This window comes from Taeniopygia guttata, chromosome 14 (genome assembly GCF_048771995.1).
Source record: "Taeniopygia guttata chromosome 14, bTaeGut7.mat, whole genome shotgun sequence".
Taxonomy (NCBI): domain Eukaryota; kingdom Metazoa; phylum Chordata; class Aves; order Passeriformes; family Estrildidae; genus Taeniopygia; species Taeniopygia guttata.
The window spans coordinates 14,640,081-14,667,360 of NC_133039.1; the positions used below are offsets into that span (position 1 = coordinate 14,640,081).

Genomic DNA, 27,280 nt, shown 5'->3' on the forward strand with positions numbered 1-27,280 from the left:
CATGGCGGCGGCGGCCTCACGGGCACGCCCCCAGCACGCGGGGCCGGGCCGGGGTCCCGCGAGGCTTCGGGGGCCTGCGGGAGCGGCCGCGTCGCTGTGGTGACGGGACGCGAGCCCTCCGCCGAGCCGGTGAGCCGCAGGTTCGAGCCCCGGCGCCGCACGGTGCCCCGGCGAGCTCCCGGTGAGGGCCTCCAGAACTGTCGGTGAGGGGCTTCAGGACCGTTCTGGGGCAGGAGAGCTTCCAGGCCTGTGGGTGAGGAGCCCTCGGGTCAGCAGAGCGCCTCGGCCCGTGCTCGGGGGCTGTAGTGCGCCCGAGGTCGGGAAGACCCCCGGGACCGTCGGTGAGGGGCTTTAGGTTCTCCCCCCATTTTGGGGCAGGAGAGGCGCCAGGCCCGTGGGTGAGGGGCTGCTGGAGACCCCCGGGCTGTCGGTGAGGGGCTGCAGGACCACAGCAGGGTGAGAGGAGCCCGAGCCCATCGGTGCTGCCCTGAGGGCGCTGCCAGGCCCTGGGGGTGTGAGGCGAGGGGGCCGTGGGGTCCCTGCGGAGCCCTGAGGGAATCCTGAGGGATTCACGAACCTGAGGTGTCGGAATCTGTGCTATTGATGATTCCGAGATTGTAGAAAGTCTCTGTCTGTCAGCCCCGCTGCCAAAGCAGAAGTCATAATTCGTCTGTGCTGTTTTCAAGGTTGTTTATTCTGTTTATCTCTAACATGTTCTGCTGCCCTGCCGCAGCTCTGTCCTGCAGGGCAGCGTGTGGGGCTCTGCCCTCAGTGGGATGTTACAAACATTAAATACCACAAACTCCCTGTGCTGGATTTACAATAACGTGCCAATATCTGTCACCTACGTTGGACAGTGTGTCCCCAGCCTGAACCAACAGAAAAATGCCAACACTGCAGTGAAACATGGAGGGCATGAAGAAGGAGAAAAAGGACAAGACACACCCAATTTCCTCCATCTTGTCCCCTTTGGACCCCTAATCTAGAATCCTAAAATTTTACTTTTGCACCCGTGCCACACTTAATTATTACTCATATCAAACACTCAGAGCTGGTAATTAATCCTGTAAGATTGAAAACTCTTTTCCATGGACAGAGATCACAGCCAGTGTCTCTGGGGGCTCTGTCCAGGGGGGTTTTGACCCCTGCCAGGGTCCCAGACCTGCCAGGGCAGCCAGAGGGAAGCTCTGGATTCCCACACTGAGGAGTGGAAGGAGCCTGGTGCCCACGGCATTTAGGAGCCGTGAAGGGACGGGCTGGGCCGCTGGCCTTTGTCCCATGGGGTCACCATTAACTTAAAAAAGGGAGTAAAAGAGAGCCAGGGATGTACTGGGAGCCAAGAGCAGCCTGGCACAACAAATCTTTCCTGGGAGCTGCAGCTGGGTGAAGCTTACAGAGATGGATAATTTTCACATTACATTTTTCCCAGTCCTCCCCCTGCCCCTCGTGAGAGATTCGTCACTGCCAAAGCCCTGTGCTTTCAATGGTGTTTTGACAGCCAAGCCCTGAATAGCGCTTGCAGCCTGCAATGCTGTGTCCTGCAGAGGTATCTGGGAGAGGAATGGAGCAGTTTCATGTTTCTTTCCTCATTCTTTCTCCTGCAGAGCCGTGGAGGTCCCTGCGGGGCTGACTGGTAGGAAGGAGCCTGCTGCTGCAGCTCTTCCCAGTATGTCACAGCCAATACCAGTACAGATCACAGTCGTGAGTGCGCAGAACCTGGTAAAGTTCTGAAAATATCTCTACTAATTTAATAAACAAGGCCAGAGCAATTCTGTGTGCACAGGGATCCCCTGTGAGAGCAGGCAGGGGGTGATAAGGCTAAAGGAAGGAGTGGTGGGAGTATCAGAGGTTCAGCAATGCCACACTGGCTTCCTCCTCCCTGCTGAGGAGTTCACACAGAGGAGAAATCTTGTGAGGCACATAAATTGGGGAAAACACACCTCCCTAGCAGCAGGCCAGAGATACTGGGCTGAAATGTATCTCTCTGCCTCCTCTAACAGTATAGAAATTGTAGGTTGTTTAAGCAGAACACAGCAAAAATGTGATCAGTGAGACAAAAACCTGTGAACGGACCTCTCCTTGTGTGCAAAGCCAGATTTTCATCCCAGCTCCAGCTGTTTACATCATATTGAAAGCAATAGGGTGGCTCTGGTTTTAAAAAGGCAGTGGATCCAGTTCAAGGCTATGAGCTGGTGCCAATCAAACCACCAGTGCTGTGATTTCCATGTGATGCACCCAGCTGTCCTTAAAAGTCTTCCAGAGGAACTGACATTTGGGAAGGAATGTGGAGGAGAAGCTCAGCTCCTGCTGCAAGCAGAAAACATGCAAATCTCTGCTTCTGCTCCTGCAGCAGACAGAAAAAGCAATCCAAAAGCACCTGCTTGAGGCTTTCACATTGTAGTATTGAAGTACCTCTTACACTGATGGATTCAGCAAACAGCAGCTTAGGTGAGGTATGAGGTGAGAGGAGGATAAACAATGCTGGGAAGAAAAGACTGCTGGATTGATTGCATCTGGAATGTTGCTTTGTGGTTCTGATTGCTCCACCGTGAGAAAGGGCTGTACAAAAGGGAGGGGGGGTTACAAAAGGGTAATAATCACAGCAACAGTATGAAAAAAAATCCGGCTGTAAGAATGTGGAATCCACTTCTAGCTATAAGTGTGGAATCTGCTTAATTAGAGGCAACGTAGAGAAGGATGAGAGAGGAGTCTTGGATAATTAATGGTACAGGGAAAGGTTAATTGGATTCTTGTGTTTAGCCATTCACAGCGTGTATGCTCAAGGAGACAGTGAGAAGGGCTGAAAATTAAAACCAAGTGAAAGAGATCTCTTTTTGTGTAAGGACCAGCATGGAACTAATTACCCCAGTGACAGGGAGAGAGGGAGCTGAGGGCGGGGCAGGCATCCCTGTGGCTCAGCACTAAGGAAAAGCTGGGTTAGGGTACAGTGATCCTTGTGTTCAACCACTTCTCTGTGGATTGAGAGCTAAACTGTGTTTCTGCTGCCCAGCACTTCCTCTGCTGCGGGGGTGCTCGATGCTGCCCGTGTGGGTCCCCACTGCCATGTGCTGTGCCCTCACTGTCCCTCTCCAGCCCTGTTTAAGCCCCTCTGTTTAGACATTTGAAATTCAAAGTAAAATCTGAATTTACTCATCTCTGAATAAAGCAAGTGGTATGAAGGGAGTGTAACAACAAATTTCAGAGCTCCCTAAGAGCTTGCTGGAGCCCTTCCTTTGATTTCACAGAATCATGGAATCATTTAGGTTGGAAAAGGCTTCTGAGACCATCAAGTCCAACCTTTAACCCAGCACTGCCAAGGACACACTAAAGCATATTCCCAAGTGCCACATACACGTGTCTTTTGAACACTTGCGGGGATGGGAACTCCCCCACTTCCCTGAGGAACCTGTGCCAGTGCCTGACTGCCCTTACAGTGAAAAGATTTTACCTAATACCCAACCTGAACCTCCCCTGGTACAACTTGAGGCTGCTTTCTCTTGTCCGTTTCAGGACATCCACAGGTGTCCTGTGAGCTCATCCCTGTAGTTCAGGAGCTGTTTTCTTAGGAGACAGCAAAGGTCTCAAGCTTCCTGGAAGCACAGAAATATCCGTGGAGTATTTTGGGATTTGTTTTAGATGTGTCTTTCCTGAGGTGAAGCCTGAACCTCTCTATCTCCCTTGCCACAGCTCCTGACAGTCTTTGGGGCATCACAGCATGGTGTAACAGGAAATTTCCCTCCTAAAGACAGGGAATGGTGAGGTCTCAGTGTAGCCAAGCTCTGCTCCTCTTCCTCATTCCTGTGGTAGAACAGACAAGTGAGCCCAGTCCTGGTCACTGACCTGAGCTGCTGCCAGAGGAACTCTGATGCTGGGATGCTGCTGCAGAGCCAGCTGCTCTCTGAGCTCTTTTTTTGACAGAAAACTCTCAAAAGCAATGTGCTGGTTACGTTGGTGAGTGTGGAGTACAACGGAGCAGTCCTGGGAGACTCCTCCAAGACTGATGTGCTGCCAGATGGCACAGCAGAATACGACTTCAGCACCAGCTTTGAGTGCAGCCCCGATGGGCCCAACTCCTTGGATGTCCTTGTGCAGAAACCACTGCTCTGTAAGTAGCTGGTTCCAGATTTCCCACCTCGGAGCTGGGTGCTGTTGCTGCAGGAGTCACTGGTTCAGGAATAGCACGTCAGCAGCAGTGGGGGGAGGCTCTCAGCACTTCTTGTCCATCTCTGCCAGCTGGAAGAATCCCCTTTCATGTTGGCCCATGCTCCTTTGGCTTTGCTGTGCTTGTCAGCCTTGGGAGGTGAAGAGGAGCTTGTGCCAGAGCTCACACAGACACTCCCTGGTGCCTGACCTGCTGGTCCAAGGAATTCTGCCAGCTCCTCTCTTTTTATCTCCCTAGTGACAGTGCTAGAAGTGATGCCAAAGGAGAAGAAAAAACCAGAGAAAATCACTCCTCTTGGCCAAGCTGTGGTGGACCTTCTACCTCTGCTGCAAGGTACAACACTGAGCTTCACAGCCTCCATGCCCACTCCCTGCTCCCTGGCACTTTGTAATCTCTGCTTATGGACCCCTGACTACATTTTGTCTCCTTTGGATAAAGTAACCTTCATACCTCTGCAAAATTTGACTCAGGGGGAGAGAGGGTAGCTCAGCATTCAGAATTAGACCATGATTTTGCCTCATGTAAGGTGTCCCTTCCCATGGCGAGGAGCTGGAACAAGAAGATCTTTAAGGTCTCTTCCAACCCAGTCACATTCCATGACTGATTCTTTGCAGAGGGTCTCACTTCAGGCTGTTCTCATTCCTGTTTTTTTCCCAGGAGTGCTTTCACTGAAGGTCTTTGCTCCTTTGTATGCAGTGCCTGACTCCCCATCAGCGAGCCTTCACCCCGAGGCCACGGTATGTGGAATTTGGAACTGTTCCTTCCCTCATTCAGCTCTCTGCTGCTTTTTAATGGGAGGGAGAACATGACTCAGCTGCCTGGCTCATCACGGATGTGGTACAGCCCTATATGTTACAGGCTTGGAGGCCTTTCCCTGCTCCCTCTGACGTCTGTCCCTGCTTCCCTCTGATAGGTGAGGTCGTGCTGGGAAATGTTAATGTGTGCAGCTACCCAATTGCTCTGCAAAAAATTACAAAGTTGGAAAGCACAGTGCTGAAAACTCCCCAAAGGCAGTGGCAGGGTCACCTGCCCAGCTTTATTAGCCTTCCTTTCTGCAGATAAAATGTCTGAGTCCATTATTGTACAAACTCTGCCTTTCCTGCAAGGTCCTTATTCATTCAGCAGGTTGCAAAGTACTCAGTGACTGAAACAGGGAATGAAGTATGAGGCTGGGAAAATGTGTCCAATTTTGCTGCTGAGCCTGCCTGCAGTGAGCACCGGGAGCAAACTGGAGGGGTGGATATCCCATTAGCAGCTCTGTGTTTAAGAGGAATTCACAGTGAGCAAGGTGGGGGGCACTCATTAGGGAGGACAGGTAATAAATGCTGACCAGCTGGTTTTCCCTCACACACCATCCATCCAGGGCTGGGACAGGTAATTAAAGGCTTCACACAGAGCATGGAGATAGGGCAGAGGCAAAGCTGTGACTCTCTGAATCACCAGGGGAAAAGCATGATTTTCCACCCTTGATGTTCTTTCTCTGGGGCTCCTTTCATGAGACCTTGCCTCTTTCTCCACAGCTCATTTTATGAGACCCTTGGGGCATGTGCCATACCTCAGCCAGGCTGTGATTTAAACAAACAAATACCACAAATGAGCCAAATTGGTCCTGAGATTCCTTTCCTGTGCTGGGCTGTTTTCTTTTACATTGAAGATGAGGCACAAGATAACATTATATGTTCTGGCATTGGGTTTCTCCCTAAGATCAGGCAAGTTATAATTGCTGTTTACTGGCTTGATTTTATCTTTGTCTCACAGGCTGGCCTTGAAGTGACAGTGAGCACCAAAGAGCTCCTGCTCTCTGCCACCCAGTTCTCAAGTGGGAACCTCCTGAGCATCACGCTGGAGGCAGCTTATTCTGTCCCTGAAGCCTTTACCCCTGATGCCCAGGAAAACTGCATGGCTTGCTTGCAAATACCAGCAGCTGGTGAGGTGAGAATGGTCCAGGCACAGTGACAGGGGGTTTGGCTGGCTTTGGGTTGTTCTTCCACCCCATGGAACAAGTGTCCAGGCATGTGGAGTGTACAGCTTCCGTGCTCGTGCACCAGCAGCCTTCAGTGGGAGATCTCAGAGTCTCTGTGGTGTGATGTGTTTCTTTAACACAAACAAAGGTCTGTTTGGAAAGATTTGGATTCAAACTGGCAGGGTTTTTTCCACGTGGCTCTTTATTTTTATTCCATTGTTTGTATGTGTGTGGTGGAGTGCATTTTCCAAGCCAGGCACCCTGTACTGTTGCTTTGCTTTGTTATCCCAGCTTGGAGCAGCTGGCTCTTGCTCCCGCTCCTGTTAAAAATGCAAATCCTTTGTTTCTCTTGTCTCTCTAGAAAGAATTGCTATTGCTCTTCAAGAATGGCATCCTGAAGGCTGATGGTGAAAAAGAACCATTGCCCCGGCCCAAAACCTGGCCCTTAGACCCCATCCTGGCCCCTGGTGCTCTGAATATACCTGACTCTTTCATTGTTGGTGGGCCCTATGAGGATGAGGATGGAGAGCTCACCAAAAGCGAGGTGAGGAAGGACTGGCAAGTTTGGAAGAGAACAAGGAGGGATGGAGGGACTTGATATGAGAGGGAGGTGGGTGGTCACTGTGCAGTGTCCAGCACAGAGGTGGTTCCCCTGGGGCAGCAGACATGCTGACTCACTGCTGGAGACATCCCAAGGGAGAATGTGGCAGGTCTGGTCCCAGAAAACACCCATACTGAGCTGCTGGGCTGGGAGCTGTGTTATCTCCCATGAGCCAGGCACTTAACGCTGATGGTGTCTGCAGGAAAGGGTGTCGGCCTCTGCGGGGCTGGCCTGGCTATGGGCACTTGGACACCTCTGTCTGACTCACATTCTCTCCCAGAGACACTTCTGAGGATGATGCAGGCTGTGGAGTCTGCTGTCCTGGCTTTGACTGCACGCTGTTTCTCACAGGACATGGAATTCAGGATCCAGGCAGAGAGCATGAAGAGAATCGTGTGGGACACGGAAATTCGCTGTTTCCTGGACGCTGCTGCAGTGGCCGTGTAAGGGACCTGGGCAACCCTGCCCAGAACATGCTCACAATGACCTGAGGCAAGGAGCTGCAAATACAGGGGCTCTCAGACCCCTTAGGGGTCAAACTGTGGCTCTGCCTCACCTCCCATGGCTGCTGTGGCTGTCTCTTGGCCACAAGCATTCACCTGAGCAAGGGCACAGCTCTTGAAGTGCCTCGAACTGCTGGCAGCAGCTTTGTTCTGCTGTGCTGGGAAGAGATGAATTGTCTGGAGCTGCTGTCTCCGTGCCACAAATGCTCTCTCCTGCTGTCAGCAGCTGGGGCTGGGGGCTGGTCCCTGCATAGCTTGAAGGAAGGGGCAGCAGTTATGGTGAGCAGACATGGACTAGAGTGGCATCCACAGTTCTCCTCTGAGCTGCTAATTAAGATTTTACTGAATCCCAAATACGTTCAAACCTTTCACTCCATGTGGGCACTCTTCATTTGCTTTTTTATTGGATAAGTGTTGCCTTTAGCAGCTCCAGATATGCTCAAGATCAGGATGAGTGTTCCATTTATCTTTGAATCCTGCTATTTTCTGGCCTCAGCTGCATCATGGCTGTGCATTTCACAGGCAAATTACTCCTTGTGTGGAAATACTCACTTCTATCTCATTTGATTATTTAAATTCTTTTTCCTTCACATTTATCCACCTGCCTGCTGGTGTCAGAGTCACCAGACGCATCGAATGCAAGCTCAGGATCCACTTGCTCTGTATAATTCAGGTTTTATACCAAAGTTAATCACATTCCTTTTTACTTATTTCTGAAGTAACTGGGGGAGAGAGAAAACCCAGTGTGTTGCTCTCACAGTTGTTTTAAAGCTGGCTGTGCCATAAATGCACACAGCAATGGGCAGAGCAGAAAATGTATCCAGACTGCCCCAAATCAGTATTCCCATGGCCTGAGGGTGTTTGCTGAGGGAATAGGGAGAAGCAAAGCCCAGAGGAGCTGCTGGGGCACAGAGGAGGGTGGTGGAGCTCTCCAGCTGGGTTGCTGCATCTCTCAGTGCATCCTGCATCTGCTTTGTGCCCAGCCTGCGGACGCGCATCGCCGAGTGCCGCTACTGGCCCGTGGAGCTCTGCAGGTTGTCCACGGCCTCAGGTGGCAAAGGGAAAGCCAGCAAACTTGACAAGGTAAAAGTGGGATCTGGCTTGTGGAGTAGCATTTCATTATCAGCCATTTTCCTCTTGAGGCCTTTGTGATACCAAAATCAGCCTTGAAGCTGCCAAAGTGAGTCGGAGAACAGGAGGCTTTGTGAAAAATCAGCTTTATAGGGCTGTTGAATAGATACAAGATCATATTTTTTCCTTATAGCTCTCACTGATGGTCTATGGTAGTTCACTGGAAAGGGGACAGGGAGAGGGTGGCTTTTAAAATTACAGAATAGTTTGGGTTGGAAGGGACCCCAGAATCCATCTCCTTCCAACACCCTGCCATGGGCAGGGACACTTTCCACTATACCAGATGTCTCAGAGGCTTGTCCAGTCTGGCTTTGAAGAGAATTAAAAGTAATTCACTGAGCTGATCTTTGGCCAGTGAGGTTTTGAAACAGCTTGAGGAAGTTCTTGCATTCTTTCTCAGGCTGTAGATAAGCTATGCTTTTGCATCTAAACCAGGGTGATTTAACAAACAGCCCCTTAGATGAAGGTTCTGCTCATAGTAGATGGCTGTGTCAGAGCTCCTAATCTATCCCAGGGCAAAGGAGTATAAGTTGGTGTAAATCCCTTTCAGCACTCACAGTGCCAGGATTTTACAGCTCTGATGATGATCATTCTAACCAGGCCTCCCACACCTCCTAAGCCACTTGGTGTCTGTCCAACCTGAGATGCACAACTCTGGTAGGGTCACCTGGATTTCTAACCACACAGCTGATAATCTTCTAGCTGTATCTCAACAAGACCGTCCTGAGGAACAACAGAATGCAGGAATTAGAGAGAAAAGCTGCCCCACAGGGATTGGCATAAAATTAATATTCTACATATGGAATGACTCCAGTGTATTCATCCAGGTTGTCTCGGCTGTGTGCCAGTGACAGAACCATGGGCTCATCAGGTGCATCAGTTTGCTGTGTGGCCTTCTCTTAATGAGATTGGTGACCTTGTTCCCTTAAGGAGAATAACAGCCTGTTCAGGATCTCAGTCCCTTGCTCTGTGTTTCCAGAGAGATGAGGACAAGCAGATTGCCTTCCATGGTGTGGCATATGTCAACATGATGCATTTGCTGTGCCCTGGGGTGAAGCAGATCCGAGGGGCCTTCCGTGTCTTTAACTACCAGGACAGCGAGGTGTTTGAGAAGGTGAGAGCAGCAGGCTCTGCTCCAGCTCTGCAGCTGGGTTTGCACTGAGAGCTTGGCAGCAGGGACAGTGGGCAGGGGGGTGTTTGGGAGCAGGAACAGCGGGCAGGGGGGTGTTTGGGAGCAGGCAGGGTGGGCAGGGGGTATTTGGGAGCAGGCAGGGTGGACAGTGTGCTAGTTGGAGCTGGATCTGAACCTTGAGTGCCCTTCTGGTGATGGAGAAAAGTAATGATACAAGCTTTTAGGTGCAGGTTTCTCCAAGGCAGGGGGTTTCTGCGGGGGGAAGTTGAGCAAGTCTGGGGGCTGAGAGAGGCTTTGAATCTCACTCCACTGCCTCCTATGCCAGCAAGATCCACTCTCCCCAGCCTGGAGCATGAGCAAGGGAGCGGTGTTGCTGGGAAGAGCAAACAGTGGCTTTAAAAGGATTGCGTTACCCCCGGCAACCACCAAAAAAGCTGTCACTGGAGCTCTTTCAGCTCTAGCTCACCGAGGTTTATTTGTCTTTTAGTTTTCCCCTCTCCGTTACTAGGAGTGACAGTTACATCTCCATTTTCCCACAGTCTCTCCCTCCTGGAACAGACCTGAGCTTGTTTCAGGAGGGCAGATGTACAGCCTGGTTTTACCCCCCATGTTCCCTGTGGGGCTGTGGTCCAGGTGCAGGGGCTGGGTGAATTCCAGCCCTTCTCCTGCCTCCCTGCTCCCACCGGCTGCTGCAGAGCTGGGCTGGGCACAAGTGTGTCTGCTGGGTTCTGCTTCCCTGCCATTAATAATGACCCCTTGGCTGCACGGTGCTGCTTGTCCTGTGCCATTTATCTGTCATAAGTGAAGTCCTTCTTGCTTCCCAGGTGCTTTTGGTTGCCTCTTGGTCTACGGTGTTTCCCTACAGCCACTCTATCCTCTCCCCAGGATCCCCATAATTCTTGTTAGCCCAATTCCTGTAACCAGGATGTGTGGGAGGGAACAGCCTGTCTAGGTGGTCAAACATTGTGTAAACACACAGTCTGACAAACCCATTCCTTGCAATTCCCTGATGTGTGTCAGGGAAGCTGCTCCACACCAGAAAATGTGCTGGGAGCCAAGAGATGCTGTCAGGCAGGTGGGGACCCCCAAAAATGTGTGGAGCAGGCCTGGTGAGAGTAGTCAGATTCATCCAGCAGCCCTCATCACCAGGCAAATCCATAGCTGTGAGGCAGGTCTAGGATCCCACCAGGAATTCAGGATCATGGATCTGGGTTCAAACATGTTCACCACGTATCTCAGGCAAGGATCAAGGGCCAGTCCTCAGTGAAAACATAGCTCTTTGAGGGAGGATGGAGAGACCCCTACTGAGCCTCATCACCTGAGGCTTCACAGCTACACAGGATCAGAGCTGGCCTGGAGCACCAGCAGCTGAACTCTAGAAGGAGAGAATGAGGTTACAAAACTTCTTAAGGCATTTAAGACCCTGACAGTGTGTTTTGTGATGAGAGAAGTTAAGGCAAATGAGTGAGGAAGCCTGCTTTGTCCCTTGATTCTCTCTGTTGCCTCTATTTTTCAGACCAAATTTCAGTACAGTATTTTCCGGGATCGCAGGTCACAGCTCAGTCTGGCCAAGGAAGCGTTGGTCAACTCTCCTGCTACCAAAACTGCTTCCAGTAAGGCTCAGAAGGAAGGGAAAGATTCCAGTGCAACGGTAAGGTCTAGGGAGGCACATGGCACCGTGGTTGCTCTGTTTCTGATGGAAGTTGGGACATGCAGGAACCAGGGATGGATGTTGTCTCAGTTGCCTCAGCCAACTGAGAGGTACTCATTGTCTTAGACCCATAGAATCTTCTCAACATGAAGGGATCCACAAGGATCAAGAGTCCAACTCCTGGCCTTGCACAGACACCCCAGCAATCCCACCCTGTGCCTGACAGTTGTCCGAGCACTCCTGGAGCTCTGGTAGCCTTGGGATTGTGACAGTGCCCAACCACACTCTGAGGGAAGAATCTTTCCCTGACATCCAGCCTAATCCACCTGTGGCACAGATCCAGCCATTCCCTCAGGTCCTGTCACTGGTCACAGAGAGCAGAGATTGGAGCTGCTTCTTGTAAGGAAGCTGCAGCTTTCCCTTATCTGAAATCCTAGGACATGCTGCCTGAACTTACAAAGATTTGAGATTTATTGAGTCTGAAACAAGAGACATATTTTCTTTTTCCTAGTAGTTTCTCAGCCCATCCAAAATCCAGTTGTCAGATGGCACTGGAGAATCTCAAAATGTCACAAATCTCAGCCTTGAAGGACAGGTAATTATGTCTCTCCAAAGAGAAGGAGAGACTGTAGAGCATCACTGTGCTGGTGTCTCACACCTTTCACACAATTAAATTCCTCAAGAGTAAGTTGGACAAGGGATGTTTTACGTAGAAGTTGTCCCAGAGTTCTTCCAGTGACGTCCACCCGGAGAGCAGGCTGGGACTGGGCTAGAAGGTCTCTGTAAATTGTCAGGCATTTATTGAAATTATCCCTTCATATTTTGTCTTCTTCTTCTGGAATGCACATTCATTATGCAGGCAGATTGATTATCTGGGCTCTCTCCTTTTCCCTAGCCTGGTTTCTCAAGCTGGATTATGCTGCTGTAACTCATTCCGCGGGTGGGTTATAAAACAAGCTGGATCTCTGCAGTTTGGAGATGTGTGGCTGTGTGCTCAGTATTTCACTGTGCCAGCACTGGCTGCAGACAGCACGACAAAGGGAGCAATGTTTATCTCCACAGCAGTACAGCGAGGCAGGAACATTCCTGGTGATGGAGATAAAGCTGGACAGGCCCTTGGTCCCAAAGCGGCTGCGGGAGGAGCTGCTCCAGCGGTAAGGATGGGCTGTGGGGCTGACAGCTCCTCTCTGCAGGCTGGAGAGAGGCTTGTACAGCAAATCCCCCTTGGAATCCTCCATAAAGAGGGCCTGAGACAAAGCCCACAGGAATCAGGGGGAGGATTTGGCCAGACTGCTTTATACATGGCATCTGGTGTGTTGGGAAAACACTTGTTCATCCCAGCTGGCATCTCCCTCCTATTCCTCTCAAAACAAGAGACACCAGAGCAGCACAGCAGTGTCTGTGTTCCTGTCTGGGCTTTGTTTCCCTCTAATCCCCATGTGCTTGCCTCTTGCATGTGATGTTCAGTGGCTTGGTCAGTCTTGGCCACCAGCATGGACTGCCCTGGGTAGTGGTGCTATTGCTTCACCCTACCATTCTCTGATTTTTAGCTTTCCAGAAGTTTTCTCACAGTGTTTTACCCATTCAGCTTTTATGTTAGTTTTCATGTTGTTCTGCTGCAGAGCTGCTCTTTCATCTCTGCAGCTTCAGTTCTTGTCCAGTGGCAGCCCTGCTGTGTTATGGGTAAGAAAGGCATAAAACATCTTATTTATGGAATAAAAAAAAAGAAAATGCAGCAGATGAATAAGGTATAAGAGGTGCAGGATTGTATTTCTCAAACAGAAATGTCATCCATTCATTGAAGGTATATGTTTTGTCCTCACTGGTCCCTGCTGTCTTCCAGCAGGAGCAGGCTGAGGAAGGTGAATGCCTCTTAGAACAGACCTTTTCCTGGCCTATTTTATACATTTCTGCTCTTCTGAAATGTGTCTGGATTCAGTGTCACTCCTCCTTGCTTGTGTGCACCTGAACAAGGCCTGTGGCACCTTGGCCTGGTGGGATGGATCATGTTCTGAGGACTGAGGGTGTTCTGGAGTCCAGCATGCAGCAAATGTTGAAAAAATTTTTAATTAATTAAGGCTGGTTTGGCACCAGGGATTTTGATTCCAAAATCCCAAAATGACTCAGTTTGCAAGGGACCCCTGAAGGTCACCTAGACCAACGTTCATGTTCAAATGGGGTTCCCCAGAGCACATTACTCTGCGTCCAGATGGTTTTTGGGTATATGCAGGGAAGGAGACTCCACAGAAAATCCTGCTCCAGTGCTCAGCCACCCTTACCTTAATAAAATCTTAGTTAAAAGTATGCTAATCCTAATGGAAAGTGATTGTAACTCCACAGAGGCCCAGGCAGGGCTGGGTGGTGTCCGGGGTCTGGGGTCGATGTGTGGCCGAGGGTGCCACAGCCAAAGTGGGCGACGTTGGAACTGATGGATTGGGTGGTCTGGGTGTTTAGTGACCAAATTCTGCAGAGCTTTCCTCAGGCTGGTTCCTTCCTTACACCTGTTCTGCAGAACCAGGAGCTCCAAGATGCAGCTCTGCTGCTCCAGGAGAGCAGTTTGGGTTAGCAGTAAATGTTAACCCTGTCATGACAAGCCACAACCATCAGTTGTAGGAACCTGTTCACTCTTGGACTGAAACTACAGGTTTCCTCCCAGGTGCCTGTGAGCTGTCTCAGGGACATGATGGCAGGGTGGAGCCCTCACACTCCACAAGCCAACATCCCTGGCAGTGGATCTGCTGATTTCTCCTCTGCTCTCGCTGACAGGGTCAAGGAGCTGATTCCTCCCCGCCCTGCACTGCCCACCCAGACAGAAGGAGCCAAGAAGGTACGTGTGAGAGCCTGTGACCTGCCACCCCACCCTGCCCTCAGAGTCTTCATTCTCAGCCCACAGCAACGTGGGATGAGGTTTGAAGAGCTCAAGGGTGCAGGGCCACAAAGGTGGTGAAGACTCATAGGGTAATATGAGGAGTGGTGAGGTCACTTGGAATGTTCAGACTGGAGAAGAGAGACTGAGAGTAGAGATTATTGGGGTCTGCAGCTTCCTCCCAAGGGGCAGCTTTAATTTCTGCTGCCTGTGACCAGTGACAGGACCCGAGGGAGCAGCTGGAGCTGTGTCAGGGGAGGTTTTGATGGATTTTAGGAAAGGAGTGGCTGGGCACTGACCAGGCTTCCCCGGGAATGGTCGCTGCCCTGAGGCTGCCAGGAGCATTTGGACAATACTCCCAGGGATGCCCAGGGTGGGATTGTTTGGGTGTTTGTGCAGGGCCAGGATCTGGACTTGATCCTTGTGGATCCCTTCCAATTCAACATATTCTATGAAATACACAGAAAAGGAAACTTCTGTGTGGGTTATCTCCAAAGCAGTGTGCCTTGGGAATCCATTCATCACTTGTGTTCACATCCCATTCAAAGGGAAGCCATGAAGAGATGGAGCAAAGGGAGGGAAGGCAGTCATGGGGGGGATGTTTGGAAGGAAACAGGATGCTGGGAGAAGAGGCTACCAGAACCTTACATTTATATCCTGGGCAGTCCCAACAGTTTCTTGTCTAAGACAAGAGACAAGTGTGCTTGTCCCTGTGCTTCATCAGACTCAGACAGACCTGAACAGAATAGGCCCTGACCTTTCTCAGGTCACCAAGAATTTTTGAGGATCAAGATGATGGAGACTACAGGTTCTGCTGAAGAGGGCTGGCCATGGGTTTCAAGGCTCCCAGTAAATGAGATATATTTTACTCACAGCCAATTATATTGCTATAGGAGAGATAGCAGTGCCTGGAATACTGGGTTGTGGTGGAAAATCCTGGCAGGAAGGAGCTCTTTTATGTTTACCTGCAGATATTTTCTCAGCCCTCAGGCGTGGACAGGAAAGGATGTGTGACAGACTAATTGAGATTTGAGTCAGGTGGAGTTAATGGGAGGCGTGGGCTGTGGCAAATCAAATACATACCAAAGTTGATTGCATAAGTGGCTTGTGAAATTTATTTATTTCTTTTCTAGGTGGTGGAAGATTATCAGAAATGTGTCACCAGTGTTGCTGTTGCTATCCTGAGGGAGTACCATGAGCTTTTTGGGAAGCAGCTGCCTGACCAGGGAGTGATGGACTATGAAACCATGGAGGAACAAAAGCGTCAGCTCAACTACGAGCTCAATACCTCTGGAAAATATTTTGCTTTTAAGGAACAGCTTAAGGTGAAGAGTCCTTAGTGCTTTTTGCTTCCCTATTTGTTTTGTCCAGACACTTTCTCAGTGAGGATCTGCTGCTCTGTGGTGCTCCAGAATCCTTTTCTGCCACCTGGAGCTATTGAAGTGAGCAGTGAGGGGACAGGATTCCCTTCTAATGCTTTTTTTTGCTTTTATCACTGGTGGGCTGGATTTATTTCTCAGAACTAAGCTGGAACTTCAGGTTCTGTCTCTGTCTGATTACAGAGCTGGTGGGGGCATGGGAGTGAACCTGCCTTGTGCAATGTCCCTTTTCTCCACAGTATTCTGTGGTGAAGATTGTGAGGGAGAAATACCTGAAGACCACAGCATTTGAGACCAAGGAGCAGCTCCAGGCATTCCTTAGTGAGCTCTATGTGTACCTTGTGGACCACATGCACATTGCCCTGAACAAGGTAGGGGGAAATTGGGGTGACTGGGGCCATGGCTTCACTGTGGGTCTGGGGCAGGTAAAGGACTTTTGTCTTCGAGGCAGAAGCAGGCTCATGCTTTCATCTGCTGGAGTTGTCACATGTAGACCATGAGCCATACTCCAGGCAGGGATCCAGTGCCTTTTTATCCCACTGTTCAAAATCCTGGGATAGGTGTGAGATGCCACTGGTAAAGCTGCTGTAGCTGGCACATGTTGAGGCTGTCTGGGCAGAGCAGAAGCTGGGGTCACCAGTGAGTGGTCCCACTGAAGTTTGTCATCACCTTGATTTGGGAATGCTGTGAATAATCATAGGGTCAGAGACAGGTTTGGGTTGGAAGATACCTTAAAGCTCATCTCGTCCTACCCCTGCCATGGTCAGGGACACCTTCCACTATCCCAGGCTGCTCCAAACCCCATTCAGCTTGGCTTTGGACACTGCCAGGGATCCAGAGGCAGCCATAGCTGCTCTGGGCACCCTGTGCCAGGGCCTCCCCATCCTCACCGGAGAGAATTCCTTTCCAATATCTAACCCTGCCCTCTGGCAGTGGGAAGCCCTTCTCTGTTGTCCTGTCCCTCCATGTCCTTGTAAAAATTGATATTGCTTTGTGCCTGTGTGGCACAAGTGTGTCCCACCACAGAGCAGCTTGCCCCTCCCAGTGCCAGCCCCAGCCATGCTGGTCTGTAGTGTGTGCAGTGCTGGTGTGGGACCTGCTGCCATACTGGAATCCCACAAACCACTCTTCCCTTCCCCAGGGCTAACACTGTCTCCTTTCCTACCAGCTCCTGTCTGAGGAAGATGTTTCTCCTGCCCCTCCACCCAACACAACCATGAAGCAGCTCTTGCTCTTTGCTCGTGAGGCTGAAGCCAACAAGGACTTGAAACTGGCCTCTCTCTTCCACAGGCAGGTGAGGGAGCCCCAGATCTTTCCTGCCATCCCCTGTGTGGACTGACACAGCCCAACATCACAGTGGGGCCACTGCTCACAGCTCAGCCAGCCCCCACTGTGGTGGAGGGAGGGAGGAAGGAGCTGAGCGTCACCAGGATACTCAGGCTGAAGCAGGATTTGGGAGGGATTTCCCAGGGAGATGCTGCTCTCTGCAGGATGTGAGATTGTCCCTGGGCAGGTCACTGAGGACTCCAGCCTCGAGGCCAGGGAAAATGGGATGTGCTGGATCAGTTCTGGGGACACTGGGCCCTAGGAGGTGTCAGCTGGAGCTGGAGGACACGTGTTAGGTGGAGAAGGCTCAGGCAAAATGGGCTTTCAGCATTTAGGGGACACCCTTGCATGTGATAGACAAAGGCTTGATTCCTGCTCAGCTGGGCTGGGGTGGCCAGGGAAGCCGTGGTCACTCCAGAATTGTCTGCCCAGTGCATGGCATGTGCTGAGCCTGGCTGCAGTGATGATCTCTGTTGTGCAGAGGATAGCTCGGGACCAGCGCCACATCCAGTCCTGGCTGGACTATGGAGCCTTCTGCCTCCTGCACGAGGACGCCACCAAAGCCCTGGAATGCTTCCAGCAGGCCCTTTGTCTGGACCCTCAGCACACCCAAAGGTGCTGGGTGCTCCTGGTGGGAGGTGGGGAGGGTGTGGAGTGTATCTCCCACACACTGCTGGGGCTGCAAGGCTGACTGCTCTGCCCCTGCCCCAGCTTGCTGCTCTGTGGGATTGTGGCTGTCAAGCTGCAGCGCTTTGAAGAGGCAGAGATTTTCTTTGAGGATGCCTGCTGCTTGGAGCCATCCAGCATCATAGCCTGGACCCTCTCAGGTACAAAACCAAGCCAGTCTGATGCTCAAGGTATTTCTGTAGAGCCAAGCATTGTGTTCCTGCCCCCAGTCCTCTTCTCCCTGCTCCAAGCTGAGGGCTAAAGGAAGGATTTTGCTTCCTTTGGGTGTTGGCTGATGCTGCTCTGTCTCTCCCACAGGTTTGTTTTATGAGATGCAGAATAGTTACATTCAGGCAGAAAGGAACTTCCGTGAGGCTAAGAAGCTCCTGCGAGCACAGCTTGAGGAGGAGAGGAGAATCCTTGAGGCTGCTGAGGGAGAAGAGAAAAAGCCCAGTTCTCCCAGCACAGACCCAGGTAACAGGCAAACCCAGGAGGTGCCCTGACAGCAGCAAGGAGGGCTGGATCCGTGTGGTCAACAGTGGAAGGAGAGGAGAGCTTTTAAGAGGTGAAGTACAAACGGGAAAGGTAGAAGATGCAGACTGTGAGCTAGAACAGAATTCCATGGAAGCTGTCACTGTGAGTTCCCAACACAGCAATCCAAAGGGCAAACCAGCTGCTTGGCAGTGACCCTGAGGCCAAGGCTTCCTTTGGAGCCCCTCTGAGTTCAGCCTGAGCTGAGACTGTCTGTCCTGAGTCCCAAATACTTGGCCAGGCTGCAGGAAATGCTGACTGGCTTTATTTTTAACATTATCACCACTCATGCACAGTGCCTCAGGCAGGCAGGCTCATGACACATGCAGGTTTTTGTCCCTTCTGATTATGAGGAAAGGGATATTCATAGAATCATGGCATGACTAAGGCTGGAAAGGACCTCCAAGATCGAGTCCAACTGTTAACCCAGCACTGCTGTGTTCATCACAGCCCATATCCCCAGCTGTCACATCCACATGGCTTTTGAGCTCTTCCAGGGGTGGGAACTCCACCACTGTCCTGGGCAGCCTGTTTCACAGAAAGCCTGACCACACTTTCTGTGAATAAATTTTTTGCTATCATTTAACGTAGAGCTCCTTGGTGCAACTTGAGGCTGTTTCCTCTCATCCTGCCTCATTTACACCTGGATCTGGATTCACATGGTAATCTTGTGCTAAAAACCTCAGCCCCAGGTATTGCCTTCTCAAAAAAAAAATTCTTCCCAGGTTTGAAAACCTGATAAATTTTTAATATTTTCTCTTTTTAAATTTTTTTTTGTGGAATCATGTTTTACCCTGGGAAGTTTATGGCTTTCCACCAAATGGTTGTTGGGGGTTTCATTCCAGAGAAGATTCCAGATGACTCAGCTGACAAACCACCAGAAGTCATGGAGCGTGTGACATCCAAGGAAGAGGCTGCAGCAGTGCAGGAAGCCCTGAAAGGTTTGGGAATGGGGACATGGAGAGCTGGGAGATGGTCCTGTGAGAATGGTGGGGAGTAATGTGGGAGCAATGAGCCATGGCCTCTGTGCTGCCAAAGCCTGTTGCCTCTCCTGAGCCAGGGAAATCTGCAGGCAAAGCAGGTTCACTCTGATTTTCAGAGCAGCACATCTCAGGATGGACAGCCAGCAGGTGAATGCAGCTCTCTCCCTCACGTCACTGCACCCTGCACCTTCCTTTTCTTCCTCCTGAGATGCCAACTCTTAAAGTGTCCCTAAGGATCCCCACTGGTTGTGTGGTGTGGGATCTGCCTCCTCCACAGCCCCGGTGGTGCTGGAAATGGCAGTGCTGGGTGCCTCAGGGTCCCCTGGTTGGTTTGGGGAGGCAGGAGCCTCACTGTAGTTGTCTCTGACAACAATCATTCATAAATTTCCACCTTTTTTCATCTAGGTTTGGACTGGAAAATTAGTGGATGAAGAGTGTAATTTCTTTTCAGATCTCCTACAAAACTTAAGCCTTTCAGAAAGAAATGCTGGGTTAATCTCTGCTTCATCCTCCCCTGCCACTTCCTGAGTTTTGCTCCATGTAGGGATTTTTCTGTCCCCACTGGGTTGTCAGGACCTGCTTTGGCTCCAGAAATAAAAACCCCACTTTGGGGCTGACAGAGACACATTTTCTTGCAGCTCCAGCACCTCAGCCACCTCCCTGCACAATCTTCATGAAGACAGTGGAATTCCTGATGAAAGTCAATGCTGTCCAGGTCAGTTTAGCAGGAGGAGTGGGAGGGAGGCTGGTTTATTCCCAAAGAGCTCCAGCCAGCCCCTTTCTGGGCCTCAGGGAACGAGCCATGGCTACTCCAGAGGCTGAGCACAAGAGGGAGCAAAGCCACCACTGCCCAGAGATGCAAAAGTGTGGCCAGGCAGGGTATGGAGCCCACAATGCTGGCTGTGGACACACAGCCCAGCACTGCCTGCTGCAGAGGAACAGCCAGCTCAGAAATGGCACAGGGTGCATTCAGAGATGGGACCCATTATTGTAGTGCTTCCAAGAAGCCTGAACTCCTTCAGTTCAGACACTTGTGTATGTTGGAGTGATTTTTGTATCAACTGTGGAATGTGCCTGTCCTACCAAATCATCTTTGGGACCTCTCTGGTTGCCACATTGTGCTGCCTGCCCAAATTTGACATGGCAGAAAGAGTTGCTTAAAGCAACTAAATGTAATCCTGGAATGGTTTGGTTTGGAAGGGACCTTGAAGTTCATTTAATTTCAACCCCCTGCTATGGACAGAGACATTTTTCACTAGATCAGAGATACCTTCCACTAGACCAACACTCAAAAGAGGGGAAAAAGAAATTTCCTTTGTCTTTTCTGTTTGTGGAAGTCAGAGAGGTGTCAGCCAGCTCTCCTGCCCTGTCCTGCTGGGGTGTCCATGGTGTCCCTGCTCTCCTAACCACCACCCGTGCTGTTCCTCCCCAGTTTGTTCACAAGGCACTGGCCCACGAGCTGCTGAGCCTTCAGGGAGGCCTCAGCTGTGCCTACTACCTGGCCCTGGCCTGGACCTACGTGCTGCGGGAAGAGCTGCCCAGATGTGCGGAATGTCTGTGCGAGGCCGTTCGCATCGACCCCCTGGTGTGTGAGAGCCCAGAGCCCTGCTGCATTCCCACTCTGCCATTCCAGTGGGAGGCAGTCACTCCAGGCTGTGGCTGCAGCACTGCTCTCTTTGTTTTCCCGTTGTCACAGCCTCCTGTCACTCCCTGCACAGGCAGGCAGCATCTCAGAGCCTGTCTTTGTCTTTGTCTTTCCCTCTGCAGCGTCTGCCTTTCTTTTCTCTCTCAATAGGTATATCCTGATCCTCTGTCCCTGGGTGGGGGAGCTGGGTTCTGTTTCATGACAAACAAGGTTGCTATTGAGCTCTCTGCGAGGAGGGTGGCTTTGGGGAGGCAGACTGAAAGGAAGGCAGGGGGAAGAGGACACCTGGGAATGCTGTGTGCAGGCAGGACACTGGGCAGGGAGCTGAAGGGGGATCCTATTACTGGTGTCCTGCAGGCAGCCCACTGACCTTGACTCTCTCCATAAATCCTGCCCTGATATCATAGAATCATGGAATTTTTTAGGTTGGAAAAACCCTCTGAGATTATCAAAACCAACCATTCCCCAGCACCACCATGTTCACAATTAAACAATGTCCCCAAGTGCCACATCCACACAGCTTTTAAATCGCTGCAGGGATGGTGACTCCACCACTGCCCTGGGCAGCTGTGCCTGTGCCTGACCACCCTTCCCGAGAAGAAATTCTCCCAATATCCAATCTCAACCTGTCTTGGCATAACTTGAGGCTGTTTCCTCTCATCCTGTCCCTGTCTCTGGGAGCAGAACCCGGCCCCCCTGGCTGTCCCCTCCTGTCAGGAGTTGTGCAGAGCCACAAGGTCCCCCCTGAGCCTCCTTTTCTCCGGGCTGAGCCCCCCCCAGCTCCCTCAGCCCCTCCTGGTGCTCCAGCCCCTTCCCAGCTCTGTTCCCTTCCCTGCACCCTCTCCAGCCCCTCTGAGTCTTTCCTGTCATGAGGGGCCCCGGACTGGACACAGCACTGGAGCTGTGGCCTCCCCAGTGCCCAGCACAGGGCCACAAGCCCTGCCCTGCTCCTGCCAGCCTTGCCATGGCTGACACAGGCCAGGGGCCATTGTCCTGCATGCCACCTGGGCACACCTGGCTCAGGTTCAGCTGCTGCCAACCAGCACCCCCAGGTCCTTCCTTTGCCACCAGGGAGTTTCCAGCCACGCCATCCCCAGCCTAGAGCACTGCACAGGGAGTTGTGATAATACAATGAAACACTGCTCCGCTTCTCCTTTCTGCTGCTTGCAGTGTCCCAGCCCCCCTCTCAGGTGTTTTTCCCGTCTGTGTCTCACTCCTGGTTTTTGGTGCACAGAATCCAAATGTCTGGGCTCAGAAAGGGCACCTGTGCTACCTGCAGAAGGACTTTGACAATGCAAAGGAGTGCTACGAGCGAGTCATCAGCTTTGTGGAGGATGCTGTGGATATGCACTTTGTCTACCTGCGCCTGGGCTCCATCTACCTGGAAGAGAAAGAGGTGAGGAGCCAGCAGGGCTGTGGAGGGGAAGCTACCACAAAACAAATCACTCCTGCAGCAGCAGTGGGGCCGGTGGGTGTCTGAGCCCCATGGAAGAGGGTGTTTGGCAAACCCCTGTCTGTGGGTGTGTCTGTCTCTCTCCTGGCAGTATGGCCGGGCCAGGCACATCTACCTGCTCGCCTGTGACAACTCTGCCTCCTGTCTCACCTGGCTGGGCGTGGGCATCGCTTGCTACAGGGTGAGTGCAGCTGCCTTCATGTCCTCTGGGCTTCACTTGGTGCCATGGGACACAGGGCTTGGCTTTTGCAGGATCCCCTTGTTTAAAGCAACTCCTGGCTGCCTGTGAGCCAGTGCTCCCAAAGGCCATCGTGTCCTGTGTGCTGTGACAGCCCCAGTGTGGCACCCAGCTGGTGTCACCTTCAGCCCCTGCTCTGGGAACAGCCATCCTTTCCCCTCGTCCCAGCTCCTGCCAGCAGCTCCTTCCCCAGGGTGTCATGGCAAACAGTCTGGGCTCTGCTCCGAGTTCCTGCCTGCACACGACCTGCATGTCACCAAGGCACTGAGTGGGATGTCAGCAGGCAGGAATCTCGGTGTTTTCCCTGTCCAAGGGAATCCAGCACTTCTGAAGGGCTGCCAAGCCACCAGCAGTGCAGTATCTCCCCAAGGGACACCTTGCCAGGTACCTCCAAAGGATTGTGGCTGAGGAAGCAATCAGGGAAGGAATTTGAACTTCTGTTTCCCACTTGGCCAAATGTTTACCTCCTGGGAGGCTGTGGAATCGGGTTAGGAAGGTGAGTGGTGGCCTGGGCACCAGCTACCCCTGCATGCCCAGAGCTGCTGCATGGCAGGAATAGGGAGCAGGAGCACAGCCATGTTTCCTCATGGAGCTGGATCACTCAGTTCCCAGAGGTGAAGGGGTTTGTGTTGCTTTCCTTACAGCTGCAGGCTATTTTAGAAATAGTGTGTGATCCCATGGGGGTCAGCAGTGGGAAGCTCCTGCTCCAGACTGGAGATCTGGATGCTCTGGCACTGAGGATAACTCCTTGTCTGTTCCCTAAATCCTTTCCCCCATGTTTCTCTCAGGGAAGCCCTCCTAGGAGCTTCTGTGGCACTGATTTCTTCTGCTGTTAGAGCAATGCCTGTTCAGTTGGGAAGCCCTTTCTGCCTGCTCTTTGTCATTTGTCCATGCCTCTCCTTCTCTCCTCAAGCTGGAAGAGATGCTGGAAGCAGAAGATGCTCTCTCTGAAGCCAATGCCCTAGATAACACCAACGCTGAAGTGTGGGGCTATCTCGCCCTCATCTGCCTGCAGGTGAGTGCCCAGCCCCTGCCAGCCTGATGGAATGGGGGTTTATGGGGGGTTTGTTGGGCTGGTGGGTGGGTTGGCATCTGCTCATGAACCTGAAGAGCCGGTGTAGAGCTCTGTGATAAAAAGTTTGGGGGCTGTTCTCAGGGCAAGCATGGCAAAAGCAGCACCCTCAGGCACCAGCTGCCTCAGGGCATGTCCTCCCTGCTGAGCTTCTTACAAATGTCATTTCACAGAGATCCCATGTCTTTCCTGGGGTGCTGGCCACTGCTGAGGCACCCTAAAGCCTGGGATCCTTTTGGGCCCCTTCATGACAGGACAGACATTGAGGGGCTGGAGCAGGTCCAGGGAAGGGAACAGAGCTGGGAAGGGGCTGGAGCATCAGGAGGGGCTGAGGGAGCTGGGAAGGGGCTCAGCCTGGAGAAAAGGAGGCTCAGGGGGGACCTTGTGGCTCTGCACAAGTCCCTGATAGAAGGGGACAGCCAGGGGGGTCGGGCTCTGCTCCCAGGGAACAGGGACAGGACAAGGGGAAAGGACCCCAACTGTGCCAGGAGAGGTTTAGGTTGGGTATTGTGAAAATTTCTTCACGGAAAGCGTGTCAGGTACTGACAGAGTCCCCATCCCTGGGGGGATTTAAAAGCCGTGTGGATGTGGCACCTGGGGACACGGTTCAGTGGTGGCCTTGGCAGTGCTGGTGGAATGGGTGGATTTGCTGGTCTCAGGGGTCTTTTCCTGCCTGACCCACGCCAGGATTTGCTCCCCGGTGCTGTGTTGCAGGGCGGGCGGCAGCTGGAGGCAGAGCAGTGTTACAAATACACCGTCAAGGTGCGTGTCCGGCCCCGCGGGGCTGCGGGCAGCACAGCCGGTTCCTTCCCCGCGTGTCCCGGGCACTGCCCGCAGCCCGGCCCTGACCCCGCTCCCCTTGCCCGCAGCTCGGCCTGCACAACGACGCGCTGCTGCGGGAGATCCGCGCCGCCCAGCAGCGCTCCGGTTTCGGCGACCCTTCGCTCTGAGCCTCATAAAGGCACATAAAGGCACCCGGTCCCGTCCGTGCCCGGCTCTGTCGCCATAGTGTCACCGCCGCGGGGAGGGGGCGTGGCCAGCGCCGGGGGGCGGGGCGGGGGCGGGGCGTGGGCGCGTGACAGGCGGGAGCGCGTCGCTGATTGGCTGCGGCCGCGCGGGACGGTTGATCCGGCGGCGCGCGCCATGGCGGCAGGTGGGGGGGCGACAACGGGGACCGGGGGGGGGACACGGGGTAACGGGGCCAGGACCGGGGGCACATGGGGTAACGGGGTCGGGGGCACATGGGGACATGGGGTAACGGGGCCGGGACCGGGGGGGGGACACGGGGTAACGGGGCCGGGGGCACATGGGGACACGGGGTAACGGGGCCGGGACCGGGGGGGGGACACGGGGTAACGGGGCCGGGACCGGGACCGGGGGCACAGGGGGACATGGGGTAACGGGGCCGGGGGCACATGGGGACATGGGGTAACGGGGCCGGGACCGGGGGCACATGGGGACACGGGGTAACGGGGCCGGGACCGGGGGCACATGGGGACACGGGGTAACGGGGCCTGGGGAGGGACACGGGGTAACGGGGCCGGGACCGGGGGCACATGGGGACACGGGGTAACGGGGCCGGGACCGGGGAACACGGGGTAACGGGGCCGGGGGGGGACACATGGGGACATGGGGTAACGGGGTCGGGGGCACATGGGGACACGGGGTAACGGGGCCGGGACCGGGGGGGGGACACGGGGTAACGGGGCCGGGGGCACATGGGGACACGGGGTAACGGGGCCGGGACCGGGGGGGGGACACGGGGTAACGGGGCCGGGACCGGGACCGGGGGCACAGGGGGACATGGGGTAACGGGGCCGGGGGCACATGGGGACATGGGGTAACGGGGCCGGGACCGGGGGCACATGGGGACACGGGGTAACGGGGCCGGGACCGGGGGCACATGGGGACACGGGGTAACGGGGCCGGGACCGGGGGCACATGGGGACACGGGGTAACGGGGCCGGGACCGGGGAACACGGGGTAACGGGGCCGGGGGGGGACACATGGGGACATGGGGTAACGGGGCCGGGGGCACATGGGGACATGGGGTGAGGGTTCGGTGCCGGCCGTGTCACCGCGATGGGGCAGCTCCGGCGGGGCTGGGAGCGCAGCGGTAACGCGGGGAGGGCACCGGGGATGGGGAAGCTCTGGAGCACGGCGGTGCCGGGGGTGAGCGGCTTGGAGGGAGCGGTAGCACGGATGTCCGTCGTGCTGGGGTTGCTCGGATTCGGGCTCAGGGCCGTCCCTGCGGCGGTGGGCTCGGGGTGTTGTCACCGGGTGTGGGGTACCGGGGGTGTCACCGTGCTCGGGGCACAGAGGCAGCACCGGCGCTGCAGGGTCAGGGGGTGGTGGGAATGTCATTGGGACTGGAGGAGCTCAGGGCTTGGAGGTTCCAGGGGCATTCCCGGGGCTGCAGGGGCCTGCAGGACGGGAGTAATGGGACTCTCAGCAGGACTCTGGGCCTTGGGGGTGCCACAGGGCTGGGGGGAACTGGGGTAAGGAGATAACAGGGGCATCACCAGGCTTGCACCATGAGGTTCACACTGGGGCTGGGGACACTCAGGACATGCAGACAGTGAGGTGGGTGCTGATGGGACAGGGGACCTCGGGGCATACAGGGGCAATGGGGGGGTGTCCAGGCTGGGGTTCCATCCCCTCGATGATCCTGGTGCTGGCAGCCTGGCAGCGCCCCTACCTGAACATCTTCAAGCACTTCCGTGTGGAGGAGTGGAAACGCTCTGCCAAGGAGGGGGACGTGGCCGCCCTCACGGTAACAGGGCCACCATGGGGTGGGGGGCACTGGCTAAGGGTGGGCAGTGCTCACCCACCCCCCATCTTTCCCTGGTTTCCAAAGGACACGAGGATGAAGGGAACAATATACCGGATCCGAGGTTCCAACCCAGCCAGCAGCTACCTGCAGCTGCCACGGGCAGGGACGCAGTCCCTGGGGCTGACAGGGCGCTACCTCTACCTGCTCTTCAGGCCCCTGCCCCACAAGCACTTCCTCGTGCACCTGGATGTCGCCACCGAGGTCCGTGACACGGGGTGGCCTCTTAAACTGCCATCGTGGCTGATTGAAGGGCTGGGGATGGCACTGGTGGGCTTGGGGCCTGCAGGGTGTGGCTGCTCTTCGCTGCTGGTGGGTCACTCCGGACTGGAGATGAGTTCCATCCTGATGGCATCTCCGCTGGAGCCAGGGGATGTGGAGGGGACAGGAGACAGGGCCACATGCCTTCTCCTCTGCAGCACTTCCCTGCCAAAGCCACCAGGGTGACTAAAGCTCCGTGTCTGTGTCTCTTCCCAGGAAAACCAGGTGGTTCGCATCTCCTTCTCCAACCTCTTCAAGGAATTCAAGTCCACAGCCACCTGGCTCCAGTTCCCCTTCGTCTGCGGGGCAGCCAGCGAGGGCACAGCCCGGCGGGGTGAGGAGATGGGGCTGGACTGGCACACCACCACCAAAACTTAATTGTTAGAGAGTAAATTGTGTTCTCAAGTTGGCTCGATGTATTTGAAGAGTTGTGGCTGCCTCATCCCTGGGATTGTCCAAGGCCAGGTTAGATGGGATGTGGAGCAACCTGAGCTAGTGGAAGGTGTCCCTGCCCATGGTAGGGGCATGGAATGAGATGGGTTTAGAGGTTGTTTCTCCCAACCCAAACCATTTCAGGATTTTATGATAACAGTGGTGAGCCTGAGCAGGAGCCCCTCTGCAGCCAGGTCAGAGCTGTGGCTCCTGGTTAGGCTGTCCCCTATCCCTGTTCTCCCAAACAGTGGGATGCAGTGTCAGGCCAGGCACGGAGGTGGTGGGATGCCTGTCTGTCCTTCCCCACCCCTGCGCCTACAAGACATGTTTTCCCATCTCCCACTTGGCACAGGCCTGATGGGACTCTTGCCTGGCAAATACTTCATCCTGAGCCCTGTGACCCTTGTGTCTCCTGTGCAGCAAGGTCCATGTCTGTAGCCTCTTTCCCACCATCC

The 27,280-nt window shown here is 53.7% G+C and overlaps 2 protein-coding genes across 9 annotated transcripts in view; both read left to right on the forward strand.

Annotated features, from left to right (window-relative positions):
- Nucleotides 1–84: 84 nt before the first annotated feature.
- On the forward strand, nt 85–24,288 carry CFAP70 (cilia and flagella associated protein 70). 6 transcript variants are annotated; one of them, XM_072935578.1, is made up of 27 exons: nt 85–203; nt 1,605–1,719; nt 3,919–4,105; nt 4,400–4,495; nt 4,820–4,899; nt 5,921–6,094; nt 6,487–6,669; nt 7,078–7,169; nt 8,213–8,312; nt 9,340–9,474; nt 11,009–11,143; nt 12,206–12,297; nt 13,910–13,970; nt 15,143–15,334; nt 15,628–15,759; nt 16,557–16,682; nt 17,196–17,329; nt 17,426–17,541; nt 17,699–17,854; nt 18,757–18,852; nt 19,533–19,609; nt 20,327–20,479; nt 21,774–21,935; nt 22,084–22,173; nt 23,144–23,245; nt 23,990–24,064; nt 24,172–24,288. In XM_072935578.1, the coding sequence occupies exons 2-27, from the start codon at nt 1,669–1,671 to the stop codon at nt 24,250–24,252; spliced, it is 3,078 nt and encodes a 1,025-aa protein (XP_072791679.1). In that variant the 5' UTR covers nt 85–203; nt 1,605–1,668; the 3' UTR covers nt 24,253–24,288. The 6 variants fall into 6 exon arrangements, with proteins under 6 accessions (XP_072791679.1, XP_072791678.1, XP_072791681.1 ...); XM_072935577.1 differs by having other exon boundaries at nt 89–341; XM_072935580.1 differs by having other exon boundaries at nt 89–341; nt 24,017–24,064.
- Nucleotides 24,289–24,367: 79 nt separating this feature from the next.
- Nucleotides 24,368–27,280, forward strand: part of LOC100231218 (mitochondrial Rho GTPase 2) — a 47,037-nt gene continuing 44,124 nt past the window's right edge. The window contains exons 1-4 of one of the 3 annotated variants that reach the window (XM_072935575.1): nt 24,368–24,455; nt 25,984–26,075; nt 26,160–26,336; nt 26,610–26,727. In XM_072935575.1, the coding sequence (XP_072791676.1) occupies nt 24,446–24,455; nt 25,984–26,075; nt 26,160–26,336; nt 26,610–26,727 (397 nt within the window). In that variant the 5' untranslated portion in view covers nt 24,368–24,445. Of the gene's footprint in view, nt 24,456–25,648; nt 26,076–26,159; nt 26,337–26,609; nt 26,728–27,280 lie in introns of those variants that run through there. The other 2 variants (XM_030284910.4, XM_030284915.4) reach the window with 2 other exon arrangements.

Excerpts from the sequence above, each read along its gene's own strand:
- CFAP70 (XM_072935578.1), top strand. The coding sequence starts at position 1,669 with ATGTCACAGCCAATACCAGTACAGATCACAGTCGTGAGTGCGCAGAAC. Across the intron at positions 1,720-3,918 it reads TCGTGAGTGCGCAGAACCTG|AAAACTCTCAAAAGCAATGT; the intron begins GTAAAGTTCTGA and ends TTTTTTTGACAG. Across the intron at positions 20,480-21,773 it reads CCGTTCGCATCGACCCCCTG|AATCCAAATGTCTGGGCTCA; the intron begins GTGTGTGAGAGC and ends TTTGGTGCACAG.